Raw genomic sequence first — 22,670 nt, forward strand, 5'->3', positions numbered from 1 at the left:
GGGGAGAGTGGTTGCTACTAGCATCTAGTGGTAAAGGCTTAGGGATGCTGTTCAACATCCTACAATGCACAGTCGCCTTCCCCCAACAAAGAATCATCTGGCCAAAAATGTCAATAGTAACACTGTCAAGTAACCCTCTTCTAGATTTTAGGGAGTCAGGATCTGAGTCTCACAAGGAGTCAGTAAAATCCCTTAAGCAGCTTTCAGTTTGAGCCCACTACCCAATTCTTCATTGTTATTTTACTCAGGCGATGAGAGTGTTGTAAGGAGTTGAACCAACCACACGTTTCACCTCCCTGTTTCTGCCTTGACCCTGACTCCACTGGCCCAACATAGATACAGAGGAAGGTTACAAGACCACACGTAAATTACGTTAGAATATTACACCTTAGGATCTTTGCTCTAGAATTATCTATTCTTTAATTAAAGAAGGCTTATTTCTTTGAGACTCCACTGAATGGTACTCAAGGCATACACTGTTGAATGATTTAATTAATTGAAATATAAACTTTTTTCCTAAAAACAGAAGAAAAAAGTATGCTCCACCCCCAAAAGTAATCTCCTCCTTCTCTTAATTTTATCCTTTTTATAAATTACGTTCTGTGGAAATTATCTCAATGAAGAGTCAGCCTCTTAAATATTGAATCAGAATATTGTAACAAAGGATTTTTTCCACTCATGAAGTATAAGCAATTAAATATTACTATTTTAATGCCATTGAGTAATATATTTTTAAAAGCACCTGAGGGTTATTCTAACTCTTCAGTTAAGCTTCTGTTTTCTTCAGTATATTTATAGAGCATAGTCTGAAAGTCAAGATTAGAGAAGCCAATGATTTTCTTCTTCAAATGGAAATTTACTGCTCATGAAAGACACCGACTTAACTACCCGAGTGGTCAAAGTCTTTGTCCTACAGAGAGGCGTACTGTGTCCCTCAACCGTGCAGGCATTGTACCCAATCTACCTGTTCTTTTTTCCTCTTAATACACGTCGGCTTTTTTTAGTGACTGAAGGATATGACCCGTCATAAATCATTCAGTTACTTAGTGATTCCTTCATCTCACTGCTAGATTGAAGGTGATATAGGCTCAAAGTAAAAGATCTTTAGCTTCCTTTTGCTCTTCTTTCCTCAACTTATTCCCCTACAGAATAATACTTAAATATAAAAATATAAAACATGAAAATATTTTATATATCTATTAAAAAATAAATATATCTGGTCGTCACTTGGCTATTAAGTACTTTCCTATATCTGATCATTATTAAATTACTTGAGTAGAAGCTTATGTCCCCACTGTGTTTCCAGCCTTGGTAGGGTATACCAGTGATGCAAGAGAGGAAAGGAAGATTCCTGCCTCTGAGGCAGCCTGTACTCTGTAAATGTATGTATCTTTATGAGTACGATATTTGGAGGGTCTGCTATGATCTCACTGACTTCAAAGCAAAATTTTAGGGTTTTTTGTTGTTGTTGTTGTTTTTAATTTTAATTTTTTCTTGAGGAAGATTAGCCCTGAGCTAACACCTGCCGCCAGTCCTCTTTTTGCTGAGGAAGACTGGCCCCCAGCTAATATCCGTGCCCATCTTCCTCTACTTTATATGTGGGATGCCTGCCGCAGCATGGCTTGACAAGCAGTACGTAGGTCCATGCCAGGGATCTGAACCTGTGAACCCTGGGCCACCAAAGCAGAACGTGCGAACTTAACCGCTGCACCACCGGACCAGCCCCCCAAAATTTTAATTTTGATTGAAAATGTTTTAGAAATATCTTCATTCCACTTTTTTCTTCTAAAAACAAGTTTTTCCCATGAGACTTGTATGGACACCGCTGGTAGAATGAATTCTTATATGCTGATTTGTGTTGTATAATGATTTGTGTTATTTTTACTTCATGCTATAGCAAAGCAAAAGTGTGTATATTTAGATGTGGCTATGTCTCATTGCTTCTCTAATTTTAAAGTTTACTTTCATTTACCAATGACTGAATGAAGCACTTTTCAAAGTGTCTCACTCTTCACAACAGCCAATGTTCGTTGTGTGCTTCTCTGACCGGGTACTAAGCTAAGACTTAAACATGGATTATCTCAGTGGATTTTTCACAAGGATCCTGAAAACTAGGTACTCTCACTATCCTGATTCTACAAGTGAGTATATTGAAGTTTAGAGAGGCATTAATCAGTTTTAGCTGTTCATTTGACATCCCACTTCAGTACCAGTATTGAAACTGTTAACAAAAGATTGAGATATTTTTCTTTCTTTTTTTTCCCCCTACCTCTGAGAAGAAGTTGTGTTGGCTGCTCTAATCAATATGGAAAACAGAGCTAACTTGCTGTAGTACATCTGGGGATTGAGAGTTCTAACGGATTTATTGTTACTAAAACCTGGAGAGCAGTCCTTACAGGGCCCTAAGCAGATTTTTCATATAAAGTAGCTTACTCGTCAGGCAGTTCTCTGTCATCTCTCTTAGGTTATGGAGCGGCTTTTCAAGACTGCAACCATGCTGGTTCTCTCAAATTGTCCTGAAGACATTGAACTCTGTCACAGATTCATAGCTCCTGGCCAAAAGGTAATTAGTTTTGTGAATAAAGCCCAATACATGTACTCTTTAAATATGTTAATTACATATAATGAATATAATTACATTTAATAAATTTTCTTTTTCCTCTTTTCTTACCAAGGACAGATTAGAACATATGCTAAAAAACAACTTTTTAATGTAAGTAGATATTATATTTTCTCTGAACTTTATTCATACTTTATCATCTTTTTCACGCTATAGTAAATTTTTTTCTTTATATATCTGCTTATCACACTCCCTAGACTCAAGGAAGGTCCATGTTTTAATTATTTTTATAGCCCTTGTGTCTGATTCATAGTTGACAATCAATGTTTCATGAGTAAATAAATGAGTAAATCATAGCAACATAAATGAACATAGTAATTATTAACTGTATTAATGCAATTCAAACTAATGCTAACTTTAGTAATCAAAATTTTGCGTGATTAAAAAGCAAACTTTTAAAATATGCACATGTAATGTCTGCCCCTCAGTTTTTCTCTGTTTCAGTCTTTCTTTTTCTTCTTTACTTTTCTTGCTAAAACCTGATAATATATTCTAAACTGAGTTTTAGCCACTTTTTTTAAACCTAAAGCTCTGTATTTTAGGTATAACATATTTATTGCTTCATTTCCACAATAATCCTGTTCAAACAGCACTTGATATTGGACTGTTTGTTTATTCCACCAACCGTATTAGTCAGACAGGCTGCTCCTTTTTTACAGTTTATTATAAAACAAACGCATACTTGATATGGAAAAAGAACAATAAGCAACCTCTTCATAGATAGTACCAACAACTTATATAAGACTTAGTATTCAGTGTATTTACAGTGTATATAGGAAATTTGATACTCAGAAGAATAGAAAGTTGTTTCTGAACATAAGTTGGTATCATTCTTCACTTGCCATCTTTAGGTTTAGGAAGATTTTGTTCTAAGAGGATTTAACCTCTCCTTGAGGAGGAGAATGAGAAAAACTTGGCCAGCTTGACTGAACTACGAATTTCAGCTATCAACCTAGACCTTCAGGCTACAAGTTTAAAGTGCTGAGTCCTTGAACCTGAATGAATAGCAAGGCAGTGACATGGGGTCAGAAAAGGAGGAAATAGTCAGAAGCCCCGAGATAGAGAATCGGAAGGCAGTGAAGTACAAGTAAAAGCCTTTGAGGTTGTTCTTTCACTTAAATTTATATTGAATACTTACTGTGTGCCGGGCACTATTTTAGAATCTGAAAACTGTCTCAAAGCAGTGAAAAAGCAGATAACATTCCCTGCCTTCACTGAGTTTACGTTTCTGGTGGAGGTAGGACAAGCCAAGAAACAAGATAAATAAGTAAAACATATAGTCTGTGAGAATGAGTAATACTAAGGGGGGAAAAAACAGAGAAGAGAAAGAAGAGAAGAGAAGACAAAAGGAGAGCGAGGAGGTAGAAATTTTAGATAATGTGGCTGGGAAGATCTCACTGAGATAATTTTTGAGTAAAGATCTAAAGAAAGTAAGAGAACTAGTTATATGGGTATGTGGGAAAAGAATATTCCAGGCAGAGGAAATAGCAAGTACAAAGGCCCTGAGATTGTAGCATGCCTGGTGTGTTCAAGTAATAGCAGGAGTGAATAAGGGAAAAGGATAACAGAAGATAAAGTAAGAAAGGAGCAGAGAGGTGGGAAAATCACGTGGGGCAGAAGATACAGAATAACAAGAGATGTTTAGACTTGAGAGTCATTTTTTCTTAATAATGTAACAGTAGCATATCAACGGCACAAAATCCTAGTGCTACCATTTTGACTGCTCTTGTATTTCTCAGTATAATGAGTAGATCATATCAAGTAGTTAATGGAAGAGAACAATAGAATGTCTAAGCAGGAAAGAACTTTAGACAATGTGGTCCAATCTCCTTATTTTAGAAGTGCAAATACTTAATTTTTTTAACGTTTGTATTTATAAAATGCTTTCACTAAGGTGAAGTGATTTACATAGTTAGTAAGTGGTAGAGTCAGAGGGGGAACCCAGAGCCCATTATCTTTTGTTTTCATTCAACATGTGAAACTGCCAGTGGTTTAGGCATGATCTCTGCAGTTAAAAGCTTAGACTCTGGAGTCAGTGCATCAGGGTTTACTGCTTACTTACTGAGTGATTTTGGGCAAGTTACTCATCCTCTCTAAGCTTCAGTTTCCCTTCTGTAAAATGCTCATTTTAAAATTATTACTACTATCAATACCACCACCATTCCTACCTTAGAAATTACCTATTATTTAATACTAGATTTTAATTTGAATAGAATTTTCATCTCAGAAAAAAACCTATCACTCAAAACACAGCCTTGGGGGCTTTTTTTATACTATAAGATGCAACTCTTTCCAGTTTGTTATTATAGGTAGGAACTTCATTTTGCTTCAGAGAATAAGTTTGTTTGGGGTAAGTTATTTTTTGAGCTCAGTGTCCTTCTGAAAGTTTGTAGATTTTTGTTTTTAATCGTCCAGTACTGGCAGAGGACATAGGGAAACTGACGTTTTCATATACTACTGGTGGGCGTAGATTGGTGTAACCCTGTAAAAGGGAAACCATATCTTTGGCAGTATCTTTCAGAATAAATAAAAACTGCAATTGCCAATATCCTTTGATCCAGCAGTTCAATTTTTTCCATATGCTAAATTAGTATATAAGAATAGTTTGTAATAGCATAAAATAGACGTATGTAGTCATGATTTATAATAGCAAAAGATTGGAAATAGCTGAAATATCCATCAATAGATGACTAGTTAAACTAATTAGGACACATCCACAAAATGAAATATTGTGTAATAGTTCAAAAAATAAAGAAGCTCTTCGTATACCGAAAGGAAAAGATTTGCAAGATATATTGAGTGAGAAAAGATGTAAAAGAGTGTATATGGTATGTATGCTGTGGCTGGCATCTATTAAAAAAAAGGGAGAGTGTATATTATTTGCTTATAGATGTATAAAACCCTCTGGAAGGATACATAAGAAACCAATAATAGTGATTGTGTGTGAGGAGAGGAACTAGGTAGCTAGTTGTGGGAAAAGGGTGGAAGGGAGATGTATACTCTTTTATAGATCTTGATTTTTTTAAATTTTTTATTTATTTCTCTCTTTTTTTGGTAAGGAAGATTGGCCCTGACCTAGCATCTGTTGCCAATCTTCCTCTTTTTGCTTGAGGAATACTGTCACTGAGCTAACAATTATGCCAGTCTTCTGCTATTTTGTATGTGGGACACCGTCTCAGCATGGCCTGGTAAGTGGTGCACAGGTCCGTGCCCGGGATCTGAATCCACGAACCCTGGGCCGCCAAAGGGGAGTGCACAAACTTAACCACTACGCCACTGGGCCAGCCCCCTTGATTTTTTTTTTAACTGTGTGCATATATTAACCTATTCAAATAGTTAAATTCTTGGTTTGGCTTGTTTTAGGCATGAGGGTTTCTCACTGAGATAATCAATGATATTTTTCCTAAACAGTCTTACAATGCTTAGATACATTACAGAGCCCTTGCTATGGCCTGAACGAGTCCATGGGATCTGACCTCTGACTCCCTTTCCTATCTGATTTCCTGGCACTCTTCCTCTTGTTCAAGATGCTGTAGTCACATTCACCTTTTTGTTCCTCAAATGAGCCACACTGTTCCTCATTTTAGGCCTTTGTACTCACTGTTCCTTTTGTCTGGAATGCTTCCCCCCCAGATATTTATAAGGCTCATTTCCTTTCCTTGTGCAGGTTTCTGTTCACATGTCGCCAACTCAGTGAGGCCTTTCTTGCCCATCTTATCTAAAATAGCCCCCCAGATACCCTCCATCTTCTTACCTTGCTTTATTTCTCTTCATAGCACCAATAGCTCCCTGGCATTATATTCTTCTGTTTATTTGTCTTATCCCCACTCCCCACCCCTCACCCCCATCACACACACACACACACACACACACAGGAATATTGACTCCATAAAGGCAGGGGCTTTGTTTTTATGTACTGTATCTCCAGTGCCTGGAATAATGCCTAGCACATAGTGTAAGCTCAATATATGTTTGTTGGATGAATGAATGACAACTTTAAGGAAAGACTTTTGCTCTTTTGGCCTCAATATTTCACATCTTTTATTAGGGCATTGGCATAGCATGAATGTGAAGAAAATCTTTCCTTGCCTGAGTGACTAGCTCCTCTGTGTCCATGGCAAGTAGATCGTGAGTGGGTTGTTGAGTGGTCATTTCTCTTCATGCTGATCAGACTCTCATGGGTTTAGATCAACCTTACTTCCTGATTATGCAATACCTATTTAATACTCATTTAGGATCTCAAAGGCTGTGTGGGAATAGGCCTTTTCTAGTTTTCAGATGGACTAACCCAACAGCCCGTTGTATTGACCCTTTACCCTGTTTCTCTCCAGCATTTCTTATACTGAAGCAGTGGAGATCTTAAAGCAGGCGTCCCAGAACTTCACCTTCACCCCAGAGGTAATATTTATATATATATATATATAAATGAAAATATGTGTCCCTCTTGTCCTTATCCTGTTTCATTAAAGATCCTTTAAAATAAGTTTGCTTCTCCTGTTAGCAATATGTAGTATTTGCTCATCTGTACACTGGCTTTTTTTTTTTTTTTTTTTGCTTGAGCAAGATTGTCCCTGAGCTAACATCTGTTGCCAGTCTTCCTCTGTTTTGTATGTGGGACCCACCACAACACAGCTTATTGAGCAGTATGTAGGTCCATGCCCAGGATCAAACCCAAGAACCCTGGGTCACCAAAGCAGAGTGCACAAACTTAACCACTATGCCACTGGGCCAGCCCCTGTACGTTGGCTTTTTTTGATGATTGCTCAACCTTGTTGAAATGTTTAGAATGAAAAATAACTTTGAAGTAGAATCATATCATTTGGAATAGCAGTGACTAAAGGGTTGTAAGAGGTTTCCCAAGTTTAGGAAGATGAAAATCCTAAAAAACAATTATAATCATAGAATATTAGTGTAGAAATCACCTAGTTCAAAGTGTATTCTGAGTGATAACAGGTGACAGAAAAAGAGGTTATGTGATCAAATAAGTTGAGGCAACACATTAAACAGGGTTCTTTTTCTGTTGAACTTTAGAGAGTCTCCTAATTTGTGATCCACTTGGGAAAACAGCAAATTTTTTTTTTAGAACTCCTTTATTGGCCAGGGTATAGGTTCAGAGAGGCCACATGATTTATCAGTGGGCATGCACATAATGTTGGAGGCAAGTCTTGTTCCTGTGGTGTTGCTTCTTTCCTCTAATTCAGATAGTGCCAGACGAGTGGGAGTCAGAAGATAGTGTTGGGAATGCGATGCCTTTGTCTTCAAACTAGTCCTTACCCCAGTCCCGTTCCCAGTTAAGTCAGGTCCTTTTATAATAGTGCCCTGCGCTTGTTATATTTATAATCAATTAATTTCTTTGCATAAGCTTTTATTTAATGTTTTTCTCCTACCCTGGAAGCTGCGTGGAGTCAGGGAGTCTCTTTTTCTTACCCCTATATCCAGTTCCCAGCATGGTACCTGGGATTTAATAGGCACATTAGTATTTGCTGAATAAATAGATGAACAGTGTTATTAAATATTCATCAAAGAACATCTAATATATGAGTTGACTCTTTTATTTAAAAAAAAAAATTCACTGAGAGAAGCCATCTAGCCAAAGATAGACTCAATATTAGGAATATTATCTTTCATCATTTAATTTCCTGAGATTTAGGAATAGTAACTGTAGAAGAAGCTCTAGGCAGTATTAATAAAAAGTATGGTTCTGAAGTCGGTTTTTATCCACTGTGGACAGTGTGCTTTGTTTTCCTGCAGATGCTCTTCATCTGCTAAATGCCGCTCCCTGAGATGGGGGCAGAAAGCAGAGTGTTTATCTACGAGTTTCAGCTTTCATCTTTCCAGGCCTTTGGATGTTCTTGCTAACACATCTCTCTCTCTAGTCAGTCATCTGTGTAACCTCAGCAGACAGCTCCACACATCACTGATCCTCAGGGAGAGGAAGCCCTTGGAACCGATTCAGGTTATTTTCAGGTCCTGCAGTTTGTATTTTTACTCTGTCTTCTCCTCTGGTAATTTCTTTTTTCTCTTTACAGTGGGGTGTTGATCTACACACTGAACATGAAAAGTTCCTGGTGAAGCACTGTGGCAACATACCAGTCTTTGTCGTTAATTATCCGTTAGCACTCAAGCCTTTCTACATGAGAGATAATGAAGATGGCCCTCAGCACACAGTAAGAAAAGACGCTAATTAAATGAGAGTTAGCCATCTCAGAGTTCAGGTTTTTCCCTTAATTAAAATTTCATTTATTCTTTGGCATATTTTGTTAAATTATATCTATCATTCTTTATATCGCTTAAAACGATAGTTTCTCAAAGGCACCTCTAAAAAGTGTTCTCAAAGAAGATCCCAGTGTTCCATAAACATACTTCCTCATTTCTGTCACAAGGTGTCCTTCTTAGTTTAGCAAATGCAGGTGTAGGTCTTTTTGTTTTGGTTTGGTTTTTAAATAACTGAGATGAAGTGGCCTAGAGCTCTGTATAGCAATGCCAGGTCTACTGTCAACTTAAATACTGGTTAGGAGACTACAGCGGGGAGGGGGAGGCCAGGGCATATGCTGGGCGAGAGGTGACAGCAGTGGCCTGATGGGCAGAGGAAGAGCCAGCTTGGCAGAGCAGGGGGCTTAGCGTACTTTGTGCCTCTCAGATGGACGTATTGAGGGGAGGGTGTGGAGGGACGGAGGAGGGCAGGACAGGTCCTGCTCTCAGTTCTCTTCTGACTCCCTCTTCTCTGTCTGCCTGTCCTGTCTCTGTCCGTCTCTCTGCTCTCTTTAGCCCTTCTTATCTTCTGTTCTTTGTTCACCCTTAACTTTAGTTGCTTTTTATCCTTCTGGTTTCCTTTTTCCTTTTTTTGTCTCTTTTCTCCTTTACAAAATTAGCAGTAATATAAAATAAGAATATATTTGACTATGTATTTCTTGAATAGTTATCTACTTAATGTCATTAATTGTAAAAGTCTGTGAGACAAATATGTTTATCTGAAAAAAAGGTCCAAAAACTAAACTTTGCTATCTTTGGCTTTTCACTTGTCTCTAGATAAATACCAGTAGAAAAATATAGATCAAGGCCCATAGTAAATAAAATTCCCCCATCTTAGGTATACAAGGTTCTCTCTTTCAATATATTTCCTATTTTCCCTCTTGTAGTATTACTAAAACAATATTCACCACCAATTAATAGATTCCTATGAGGCAGGCACCAGTCTCAGTGCTAAGTCCTAAAGGAACCTTGCCAAGAAACTTATTGTTTCCTCCAATTTTTCAGATGGAAAACTGGGGTGCAAAGAGACTGACTGCATTTTCCAAGCCTACATGGGTAGGAAGTGACAGAGTTAGTATTCAAACCTGACTCCCTCTGGCTCTGAAGTCTGTGTTCTTTTCCAGTCTCTCACCCTGCCTCAAAATCACAAATACAAAAGTACATTTTAGCTCTTCATTTTACTCATCCCCACCTTTCACAAAGCATTTTCCAAAACCAATGAGCAACATAATTGATTTATGATTCCAATTTTCTCTTTTCCCTACCAACCCTCTGGTATAATTGATTATGAGAAATGAATTGGCCCACAGGCAGGCAGCAAAAAATAAGAGACTAGGGCATAGATTATCCAGTCCTAAATAATTCAGTATTGAGCCTGCATCACAAAGCAGAGGGCTGGGTTTGTATCTCTTGTCTTTTTTATCACTCCCCTCGATCCCACTCCCCCACTCCCACCCCTGTCCCCCACACACCATGTGTTCTTCTCATCTGATTTCCCTAGATGGAGCACTCTTCAGTCTTTCAGTGTTGCACTTCCTTAAATGCTCTGCTTAAGGCTTTCCTTCTCTGTAAAGACTTTCCTGACTTTTCTGGATTTCTGTAGCACTTCAAGAATTACTAAAACTGGTAGCATTGTGTCTTTTTTGTAGTCTCTGTATAACTTTTGCCTTCTCAAGTGAAACTCTTAATTTCTTCAGGATGGCAAGTGAGGTTTCTATGAGTAGCATGGCATCTGTTGCTCATTTCTCATTCCCTCTAGTGTGACTTCCACCCTTCATGCCACTGAAGCAGCTCTCTCTAGGGTCAGTAATAATCGTCATGTTATTAAATCCTCAGACTTTTAAGTCTCTGTTTTACTTGACCTCTCAGCATTATTCAGCACTATTAATGACTTTCTTATTCTCAAAACTCTCTCCTCCCTTGGCTTCTGGGACATCGCATCCTCCCAGTTTTCCTCCTTTCTCAGCGGCTTATTCTTTCTCCGTCTCCTATACAGATTTCATCCTCTTCTACTAATCCATTAGATTTTGGGATTCCTCAAGGCTCCATCCTAGGTCCTTTTTCTTTCCCCAGGTGATTTCATCTGTACCCACAGCTTATTATTTATTTTCAGACAACTCAGAGATTAGTATCTCTAATCTAGACTTCTCCTCTGAGCTCTGGACTCATCGCCATTTACGTATCTCAAATGCATCTCAAACTTAACATATCCAAAACTGAATCCACAGTTTCTCCTCTTCTCCCCTCCTCCCACCAAATTTGATCTTCTTTCAGTATTCTCTTTTCGTCTAATTGTGCTAGCCAGATACCTAAGTCATCTTTGAAATCTTCCTCTCGCCACTTCCCATATTCAAGCTATTACTAAGTTCTGTCATTTTTATACTCCTAAATATATCTCAAATCTGTCCACTTCTCTTCATTTCCACTTCTACCTTTTTAGATTAAGATACCATCGTGTCTTGCCTGGACTACTTCAGTAGCCTTCTAATTGGTCTTAATGTATTCACTCTTTCCTCCTCTTGAGTCAGTTCTCCCCATTTCAGCATGACCCTTAAGAAAATGTAAATCTGATCACGTTATCTACCTTCTTAAAACTATTCAGTGGACTCCCATTGCTCTTAAAATGAAAGTCAGGATCCTTTATATGGCCTCCAAGCCCCAGTATCATCTGCTGCTCCCATTTCTCTGGCCTGATGTGCGGGGTGCTCCCCTTTCCTCTGTCTGCTTTACCCACACTACCCTTCTTCCACGTCTTCAGGCATGCAATGTTTTCTCTCACCAGAGGATCTTTGCACATGGTGTTCTCTCAATCTACAACAATATTCTTCACCTAAGTAATTTTGCTTATTCTTCAGATCTCTACTCAGTCATCATTTCCCCAGAGAAACCTTCCTTGACCCTTCAGACTGTCAGAGACCCTGTTAAACACTACAGTGGTACCATGGGAAATTTCAGACACAGAGCTACTAACTGTTATTCCACCATAATCCTTAACACAGTTGTAATTTTACGTTTATTTACATGACTATTTAATGAGTGACTGTTCTCTCTATGCCAGAGGACTTGAGGACCTCTTTTTCACTCATCAGTGTCTCCCTAATGCCTAGCGTAGTGCCTGGGACAAAGCAGGCACCTAATATCTATTTGGTGGTGGACAGGTGATTAGATGGATGAATCGAACCCAACACAGTTTTAGGCACACTGTTAACAATTAGTGAGTAAGTGACTTGATTTGCTAAGGAAATTTCTGGGAAGCTAAAGAGTAGCTTTTACTTTAAATTTTTTGAGTGATGGCAACATGGCATAAAGGAAAGTCTAGTGGCTTTAGAATCAGACACGCTTGAGTTCAAGTCCCAGATCTATGAGTTATAAACCATGTGATTTTAGATAAACCACCTAATTTTTTGAGTCCTAGTTTCCCAGTCTATAAAAGTATGATGATCGTATTTTATGAAATTGTGAGGATTAAATTAGGTAATATATGAAATACACATAGCACAGTGTTTGGGGTGGTAGTCAGTAAGTGTGGAGCCCTCTCCTTTCCTTCTAAATTTTGATAAAGGCTTTATTATGATAAAGCACAATTATGTTGAAAGGTGTGTGTGTTACTACATCATAAAATGCTATTACATAAGATTCCATAAAAGGCAGTTCTCTCCTAGACTGTGGTCACAAACATTTCTTACCTTTCAAAGTACCAGGAGGGCTTCATTATGACAAGTCTCTCTAGTAATGTGGTCTCACAGCTTGACATCTAAAGGCATTATAATGGGACTTTAGTGTATTTCTGTAATTTATGCCGTACTATAGCATACAACTTCTCAGAGCTAAATTATTAAAATATAATTTATTTAAACTGTATACATTAGACATAGATTATAACATTGACTCATTAACAACCTAGATTTCTTTTCCACCTACTTATGTAAAGTACATGCTTCCACCCCTACTTTATTTTTTTTGGTGGTGAATGAACAGGCTTTGGGTCAATTAACTAAATTCTGTGCTGCTTTTTGTAGGGCTGTAATAACAGGTTGTAGGTAGGATTGCAAGAATTTCTGCTATGGGCATGATTCAATCTAAATAAATTGAAACAGGTGTGTTTCACAAGTGCCTTCTCTAGGGAATCAAAAGAGAAGGGTAGGGAAATGTTTAACCTACTCTCATAACATTTGGCCAAGGGTAATAAATAGTAAAATAGTATATTTTTACAATTATAGTTTCTTTTCTTTCTTTCTCTCCCCAGCGCTCTCCAAAAAAAAAAATGAAGGTATGCAGTAAGTTGTAATGAAAAGTACACCGGATTAAGAAGTTAGTAGTGCTGAGTTTGAAAGCCAGTTCTCTTACTAGTTAGCTCTCTGACCTTAGGCAAGTCTCTCGAATCTCTGAGCCTCAGTTTCTCAGAGAATTAGATGAGATGACCTCCAAGGTACTAACCAGCTTTACGATTCATTGATTTCATGTAGCGTAAGTTTTTCCTCATTTGGGTATATAAGAATGGCTTGTAAATTATCAAACATGTTTGCTAATTTGAACGGGACAGAGCATGAGCCTCAGTAAAATGAATCTAAGCAAACATGCAGAATGCCATATGTCCCTGAGTCTGGGTCCCTGGGTAAGTCCCCCAAAGGCAGATGGCAAATATTCAGCTAGGGAAATGGCCTCACAGAGAAGAATATCCATTCATTCCAGCCGTGTGTGATTAGGAAAAAGTGACTGTCCAACAGTCCCTGATGAGATGCCAATATCACCAGGTTATGTTCTCATTTTTAAAATTGTATCAGTATTACTCAGCAAAGCATGAAAATTTAAGCATTGGTGAGCATTCAATACCGTTCATATTGTGAAGTCAACTTCGAAGGAAGAATATTCAACGAAGGGTGTCTAATGAATTTCCCTGGACTAGGGCTAATTAACCAGCCTGCATCAAAATAGCTTGAGCCACAAACCAACGGAAATAATGATGAAAGGAATTACCAATTTTCCCCATATCTAGGACTAATGATTATCCTGGAAATTTATGTCAAAGTTGAAAATATTCATTCCAGTCCATCTGAAATGCTCCCACACCAGCCATTTTACTAGCCACAGTCCATTATCAGTCATTGCTGCATCTTCACTGCCACTTCTGGAAGGCTCTCTTTCCTAGCTGTGCCTGGTTGTTTTTAGGGGCAAAACACTGTCTGTGTCAGCAGTTAGAGCAAGAGCTTACCTAGGCTGAAACCACAAACATGTTTCCTATGGTTTGTGGAACATTTTTTTTCTTTTGATAATAGTATGTAATGTTGCTCCATTGTTGGTACCAGCCTGTGAGAGACTGAATAGGGAAGTGTTCAATTTGTGTTTTTATCAGTATTTAAAAATACTGAGATGGGTAGGAAGAGAAGGTAGTAAAGGAAGGGACATTAAACTTGTTCCCTGTCTCTTTGAAGTTAGCATAGAAAAGGTAATGTATTCAATGCCTTGCTCCTATCTAGCCTGTTTGTTTTTTAATTCGAGATCTGGGTTTTATTTTCAATCCACTGATTGGAATCAAAGAGTAAGAGTCGAAAGGGAATATCATAAATAGAGACCGGGGTTTGTTCAGCTTGAATACCAACCCAAACTATTTCTAGACAGCTTGCTGCTGCAGCTGTGTGACTTAAGCAAAATCAAAACTCATACACAGTGGAAGAAAATGTGCCAGGCAGCACTCTGGTCTAGAAGATGTGCCCAAAGTGGAATAAGTTTTAAGACTAGAAAGTTAGCAAAGAGTGTAGTAAAATTATTCATAGCCTTCGTTGTTATCTGTGTAGGAGAGCGAAAGGACAGCAGAACTCAGGTCCTCCCACTTATTTCGAGTCTCCCAAAGTTGCACTGGAACACAGTGGAGATTTTAGTCTCAGAAGTGCTCAAATTTTGGCAACCAGAATTCAGCAATTCATCAAAAGGATCATACATCAGGATCAGGTGGGATTCATACCAGGGACACAGGGATGGTTCAACATCCGCAAATCAATCAACGTGATACACCACATCAACAAACTGAGGAATAAAAACCACATGATCATCTCAATAGATGCAGAGAAGGCATTTGACAAGATCCAACAGCCATTTATGATAAAAACTCTGAACAAAATGGGCACAGAAGGAAACATAATAAAGGCCATATATGACAAACCCACAGCCAACATCATACTCAATGGGCAAAAACTGAACCCCATCCCCCTGAAAACAGGAACTAGACAAGGATGCCCTCTATCACCACTCTTATTTAACATAGTACTGGAGGTCCTGGCCAGAGCAATCAGGCAAGAAAAAGGAATAAAAGGAATCCAAATAGGGAAGGAAGAAGTGAAACTCTTGCTGTTTGCAGACGACATGATCTTATATATAGAAAACCCCAAAGAATCCATTGGAAAACTGTTAGAAGTAATCAACAACTACAGCAAAGTTGAAGGGTATAAAATCAGAAGTGCTCAAATTTGATCAACTTTGAATTAAGAGGACGTTTTACTGGGCAACCGGTAAAGCCTCACTTTCCCTAATCAAGGGCAGGATTGCTCAGCCCTGGCTCTTTAAGCCAGCCTCAGACTCCCGTAAACCACGGACCTGCCAGCCATAAAGGCAAATTGTCATCACCAGCTAATGTGCTAGGCCACTTGCTTGTCTCCAACCTGTTTGCACTCTAACCGCCTCCCTGCCCATCAGCTGGCAAATGCACAAAGTTTTTCTCATTGCTTCTTAAGAAGTTTGTGTGATTCCCTCCACATCTGCATTTTGTGCATCCTTATGTCATGGTGTGTGTTATATCTATGTGCCTTTTACCTCCACTAGAGGCCTAGAGAAACAGGTAGTTTATTAACCCAGTAGTTACGAGGGAGAGACACAAGATAGAAGAATCCTACCCGGAATCTCAACTCTAACTAAAAAATAGGGAAATTGAGGGAATTGTTCCAGTGATCTTTAGGGAATGCAGTATTTTTTATATCATATCCGAAGAAAGTACAGCTCTGTGTATTCCAAATGTAAATGTCTTTTATTTATAGTTGAGGAATACTTTACTATGTTATAGCTTCTCAGAAAGTGTGCAGAATCCTAGATAGATTGGAGGATATCATTGTAAAAGAAAAGCAGGAAGTATAAGAATCTGATATGGTTGAAGAGAAACTAAACCTAAAGTAAAAGAGAAGAGAGGAAGGTTATGTGGGGGAAGAGAAGAAAACAGGGCCTTTGTGGGCATTTCAGAAATGTGTCCTTGATTGAAAAAAAATAGTACCCTTTGCTCCTGGAATATTTACAAGGCAGTATAAAGCCATGCCTTACTCAAAAGATACAGAAAACATACAGAAAATTCACCCATCTGAGAGTGGGAATTTTCAAACCACCTAGACAAGGAAAGGACATAGATGATGTCTGTGTTCCTTCTGCATGTCACATAATTAGTAGTGATATAGGACTTTATCCAGATGTCTTCTAAAATTTTTATTCAACTAAAAATACACTATTTTGGTAAGTTCTTTCCTACTGATAAGTTCCTCTCCTAGAGTACAGAGGAAGAAAATAGAGGAACTACTGTTCTGACCTTAATTCTAATTCACAATGAGGAATTGGTTGAGAGAGTGGAAGTGGAAGAGTCCAAGTAGGTGGGGGGAAGAGAGCAACACGGTCAACTTTTACTGCAAGTAAATAGTTGCCGCTCCTCCCTCAGGGAGGATTAGACTTCCTTGCCCCCTTGACATGCGCTGAGTGACTTGCATGTGACTTGCGTTGGCAGGAAAACTGTGAGCAAACGTGACCTACATACATTACTTCTGGACAAATACTTTTAGTACATAGTCATCTTGCTCTTTTTTTTTCCATCTCCCATAAAGTCAGCAATACCTTAGAAAGAGGCTTTTTTTATCAGCTTCAAGCCAGGATAGACATGTAGCATATGTTTTAAAAAGCCAATTCAGCTGTTGTAGAGCAGAGGTTCTAAGTTGGGGGTTATTTTGTCCCTCACCCCCAGCCCCACTCAGGAGATGTTTAGCAATGTCTGGAGACATTTTTAATTGTCACAACTAGGGGCATGCAACTGGCATCTGGTGGGTAGAGGTCAGAGAGGGTGCTAGATACCCCACAATGCACAGGACAGGCCCTCGCAACAAAGAATTATCTGGCCAAAAATGGTACTGATGCTGAGATTGAGAAACTCTGTTTTAAGCTTCTGGAGTTCTTACTACAGCATAACCTAACCTATCCTAACCAATACAGCAACTACCACATTTTATAAACGCCAGTGTGGAAGAAGTTGGACATAAGCAGTTAGGTACGTTAGTTAGTAAGAAAATGGGTTTGGAAGAAATCCAGGGGGAAAAAATGCACATATTGTACTATGGCATAAGATTTTGAGGTAGGACTGAAAAGGTTCAGAAGCTTCCAGTTCCACAACTATTACTCTGCAATTGCAAATATTTCAGATAAACAAAAACCAGACAGAAAGGTCTAAAACCAATATGGCTGCACATTGAATGCTCCAGTGAACTCAAATATTAAAATAAATGAGGTTTGTAGTCAAAGATAAATGTCTTTTACGCTCCTCTAAAAATAGCGTTAAAAAAACTAAGGTCCAAAATTAACATAATTTAGACCCGCAAAAGTGCTAAGACCCCAAAAGAGTTTTTTTGCTTATTTTAGTTGTATTAGCAGCAAGACCAAGCAAGAAAATGATCTCTTGTTTGAAAAAGCAGAGCAGTCCCTCAAGGGTTGTCTCATCCCTTTGTCACTGGCCACCAGCCTCAGCTGGACTCTCTGCTGCCTGTTCTTCCACGACAGCTGATTCTCCAACAGCTTTTATTGAGGCAGTTGATCTTTTTAGCTCTGACTCGTAAAGCTTTGCATTTACTTGCAGTATCAGAAGCAGTACTGCTCACCTTTGTGGCTTGGAATCATCCCACCTTCAAAATCTTGGAAATGATAGATTTTGGATAGACCTTCTTAATAGTCAGAGCTACACAAGGATGGAATGCTCTATTTCAGGAGCAGTAGTTCCCAGTCTTTAAATATTTTCAAGCAAAGGCTAGAGAGTCCCCTGGTTGTCTGTTCTCTTCCAACCCTGATTGCCTATAATTCTCAATTTGAAACTCTGGATTGAAATTAAGAACAGGTTTTTCATCATGTGTCTCTTAACTCCCAGCATATTTTAGCCATGTCTGAAAGCAATATATATTAGGAAATAAAGATGCAAATCTTCCTGTGGCCATAAAAACCCCCTTGAACCTTCTCCTTCCTCTGAGAATAGAAGGGATAAGGACAGGGTCCTGGTTGGAGTCTGACTTTATTAATTGTCTAGCCCATGAGAATTTCCTCATCACAGAGTAAGACTCTCTTGTCCACCTATCCACAGCTGTTTGTTTCATTACCTACTTTCACATTTGAGTTACCAAATCCACATTCTAAAATACCTGCCTGTTTATTGTAGGCCCCCAAGATTGTAAAAGAATTACTGAGATGTGGTCATCAAGCAGTGGTAGCGTGACAGAGACCTGTCTGTGCACTTACTCCTCACCAGCTTATTGAGTGGTAGAAGATTTAGTAAAGGTGGAAATAATTAGTGAATTTCTGTTCTCTCTCACTCTAGTTCAGCTGAGTGATAAAAATCATGCCTAATGTTTTCTCTTTTAGTGATAGTAATGAAGATGAGGTATCCAGCATTTGGGGCACATTCTTGAATTACATTCTTTATTAATCTCAATTATTTATAAAGGATAGCTCAGTCAAAAGTTCTGAAATCAAAACAGTGGTATGGCTTGATAGTCAAGTGAAGCAAAGTTTAAGAGTTTATAATATAATGTGACATTTAAAGATTAAAATATGTTTTATGAATTCCTAATTTTCATTTGTTGCATTAAATCTTTCTTACTTTTCTGTCTTCAAATTCTTGGTCTTCAAAATATCTACCTGCCCCCTAAAAAAGAATTGCCAAGTCACAAAATAATACAAATCGCAAATAAACATTCTCAAAAATTAAATAGTACTAGTAATTGAAGAAATACAAATTAAAATACCAAGCTACCATTTTCCCCTATTAAAAGTTTTTTTGCTGTTTTCTTATTATGAAAGTATGACATATCTTTATTGTAGAAAATAAAAAAATACAAGTAAGAGAAAATAAGAAATCACAATGGTAAAAAAATTAACATCTCATTATGTAGATGTCAGTCCTTTTTCTTCTATGTCTAAAATTTATTTGTCTCCTATTGATGTACACTTGAATTTTTTGTTACAAGTAATGCTGTAATAAACATCGTGTGTATTAATCTTTTCTTTGCATCTCTGATTATTTTGTTAGGACTAGTTCTTACAACTGTCATTGCTTAGTGAAAGCATACTACATTTTTAAGGCTTTTGATTATCTTTTGCCAAATCGGTCACCAGAAGGTTGTATCAGATGTAGGAGAGTAATTGGTTTATGCATTCTTTAATCCATATTATTCATGTTCATTTCTTATCGTCACCATTTTTATAACCCCAAAATGATATCTTATTTTAATTTATATTTCTTTGATTAATAATCAGAGCATATTTTACATATCTTAACAAAATAATACAAATTTTTACATACTTCATTGTCACATTATTTGTAAGAGAAAAATGCATACACCTAAATGTTCAACAAAATGAAACCAGTTAAATAAAAACTGTGATACTTCTAAACAATAAACTGTGCAGCTATACCATAAGCAAAGTATTTTAACTGACATAGGAAAAATATTTATTGTATATTAGGTAAGACAATTAGAATGGTGAATTTTTGTATGTAATTTTTTCTCTACTGTACTCTGTAAACATATAAGAAAAAAACCTGAAAAAATATGGCAAGGTGGAATTGCTTCTGCATAGTGATAGGTGATTTTTAATATTTCATAATTTTAATACTTCCCACATTTTGTATAATTAACATTTGTATCAAATTTGTGAATAAAACACATCTTTGTTAAGTACACTGCATTAATGATGCAAGAGGGGAGAGGAAACTGTCCACCTGCAATTCTCATAGCATGTATTCTAAAGATAACATTAAACATTTGATACTGAAACAGGAAACAGGAACAGATAACATAACTAAGATTCTGGTAAGCAGTTAAACAACCAGTTGTCAAAATGTTAAAAGTTCCACTTGCTCGAGAAGCTGACAATTGCTGGAATCCTCTGAAAATGTAATGTTATGTACGTATGATTTTTTCCCCTTTTTAGGTTGCTGCTGTTGATCTTCTGGTTCCTGGAGTTGGAGAGCTCTTTGGAGGTAGCCTCAGAGAGGAACGCTACCATTTCTTAGAGCAGCGACTGGCCAGGTATTGATCAGACCTCAAGGAAACAAAATTCAGAAATTGGGGTTGGGGCACTCAAAGGCAGTCATGGCAAAGTAACAGAGAACAGCGCATGAGCCTCAGCACCTGGCAGACCTGGATCTCAGATTCTGTGTGACCTTGAGCAGGTTGTTATTGACCTCTCTGAGCTTCCCTTTCTTAAAGACTGAAACTGTTATCTGAAACAAGATCGCAGTGATACTTGCCTGCTGTTTGTATGTATCTCTCCCTATGGAAGTGGCTTTTTAAAAAGTTAATGATAGAAGGAGGAGGGAGATTTCCCCCTTAAAGCTTGTCCTTCATTTTTCTCTTCTCTGTGTATTTTTTTATTTACTCTAAATTATGATGGTGGACTCCTACAGGGACATAAAGACTGAACCAAGGAAAGACTAAAGATGGAGAAAGAAAGATAATAAAAATATCTGCAAGTTAGCATTTAGAATAAGCAGTTTTCCCTTCCTCAGGTTTTCTACTATGTAAGGGTCTTTATTTAGCTGTTTGAATAACTTATTTTAGCTTGCTGTTTGAGACCTGGGAAATGAATCTATAAACACATAGGAAATGTTTTGGAGATGAGAAGTAGGGAATTGTGTTTCTAATTGAACTACCACTCCTGTATGTACATGGTCTGCCAACAAACCACAATGACTTCCTAAACTAACCAAGGTTATAAACCCCTATTTTCCATGGTTTCCACTTTTGCTGTGCCAGACTTTAAAAAAAAAAACGACTTTCCCATGTCGAAGGTTTAATCCTTCTCTCCAGATGATACTGGGTTTCACAGTAACCTGGAAAAGCCATAATTGTTTGACAATATCCTGTTAAATTAGCCATGTGTAACAAGGCCTCCTTTTCCTAATGGAGAAAATCTTAAAAAGTTGATGCTTTTCCAAGATCCCAACCTATAAATCTGTTGGGTAACTTGGTTTTGTAATCCCAATCATTTGAACTGCTGTTTGGTTAGGGTTCAGAAGAAAGAGGATGAATGTGTTCTGGGAAGATGTATTTTTATCAGACTACTAGCTCCTTACTATTACTATGGTATTAGAAAGTCCTTGGAAAACTGTGGAAGTGAAGTGAAGGTCAAACTCTTTAGATGGAAAGAATTTGAAGATTCTCTGGGGTTTTTTTTAAAGCACAATAAAAATCACACATGGCAAGAAACCTCATCTGTTGAAAGATTAATTGGTCTGTTTTCTTTGCTTGCTTCCTTCCTTCAGGAAACCTTTACTCATAACATTAAATGTTTACCTAATATCTGATAAAATCCAAATTTATCTTTCCTAATAAAATGGATATGTGGGTTTCCCTATCTCAGGGTTCTGTCTGTGACTTCTGTCCATGTTTTCTGTATTTTTGTATATTTGAATTTTTCATAATCCTCATCACTTTAGATCCACTCTGGTCCCAAACACCTTTTTAAAGGGCTGAAATTAATTTTAATGAATACTAAGAGCTTAACATTTTATTAACATTTCTCAAATTGGCGAAAACCAACTTGCAACCATATTATGAAGGCAGCCTCAGAATCTATATTATTGTTTTAATGTTATAGGATGAAAGGCATGTCTGTCTGTCCCTTGTGTGTGCCTCCCAACAACCTTACATAGTAGTGATAGTGCTTTTCTTGTGTCACAGGACAGAAGCTCATCTCAAATGCACTGTTTCTTTTGTGCTCTGGACCGTACTTCCTTTCTATGGCGTTTATTGTCTATACCCCCTGTTGGATAATACCTTGGACTGTTAGTTTACTTACCTTTCTTACCATGTAATAAAGATTCAGCTGCTTAACTGCATTGCATGTTATTTGAGAGCACAGGTTTTGGTGTAGACTATTTTATAAAGAGCGCTTTGCATACAGCCCAGAAGAAATGTTTGGTGGTTAGTATATTTATCTTATTGCCATTTTTGTTATTTTCCTTTTACAGATCAGGACTGACAGAAGCCTACCAATGGTAAGAATGTGGCTCCTGATGAGTCTTATTCTAGCTGTGGTCTGAGTGTAACATAGTTTTTACTTGTATTCCTTAGGCACTATGGAACAATGAACAGCTTCTGAGATTACTTACTTTGAGTCCTTGAAAAATAGTAATAATAATGGCTGCCATTTATTTCTTACTTATTGTGTGCCAGATAACGTGTTAAAAGTTTCACGTATGTTATCTCATGTAATCGTCATAACGCCCTGTGAGTTAGGTGCTGTTCTTATCTCCTTTTTATTCCACTTCTAGACCTGAGGCCTAGAGTTGTTAACTGACTTAGCAAAGAGCAGACAGTGAGAAGCAGAGAGCTGGGACCTTGTGCCTAACCATTGTACTTCACTTTCTCTGCGTGTGAAATTAGGGGCTTGAGCTGAGTGATCCCTAAGGTCTCCACCAGCTGTAGAAATCTAAGCTTCTTAGGGAAGATCACCTGTCTGCATTCATACGTTTAGTTCAAAGGTGTTCTGGTTTTCTTTCTGCAGACGC

General features: G+C 37.8%; 1 protein-coding gene across 3 annotated transcripts in view; it reads left to right on the forward strand.

Moving 5' to 3' along the window:
- Nucleotides 1-22,670, forward strand: part of NARS2 (asparaginyl-tRNA synthetase 2, mitochondrial) — a 102,870-nt gene that overhangs the window by 76,689 nt on the left and 3,511 nt on the right. For 2 of the 3 annotated variants that reach the window (XM_001492559.5, XM_070274329.1), the window contains 6 exons: nucleotides 2,465-2,563; nucleotides 2,676-2,713; nucleotides 6,952-7,018; nucleotides 8,650-8,787; nucleotides 20,090-20,187; nucleotides 22,131-22,157. In XM_001492559.5, the coding sequence (XP_001492609.1) occupies nucleotides 2,465-2,563; nucleotides 2,676-2,713; nucleotides 6,952-7,018; nucleotides 8,650-8,787; nucleotides 20,090-20,187; nucleotides 22,131-22,157 (467 nt within the window). The remainder of the gene's footprint in view (nucleotides 1-2,464; nucleotides 2,564-2,675; nucleotides 2,714-6,951; nucleotides 7,019-8,649; nucleotides 8,788-20,089; nucleotides 20,188-22,130; nucleotides 22,158-22,670) is intronic. The other variant, XM_070274330.1, reaches the window with a different exon arrangement.

Source organism: Equus caballus, chromosome 7 (assembly GCF_041296265.1).
Source record: "Equus caballus isolate H_3958 breed thoroughbred chromosome 7, TB-T2T, whole genome shotgun sequence".
Classification (NCBI taxonomy): Eukaryota; Metazoa; Chordata; class Mammalia; order Perissodactyla; family Equidae; genus Equus; species Equus caballus.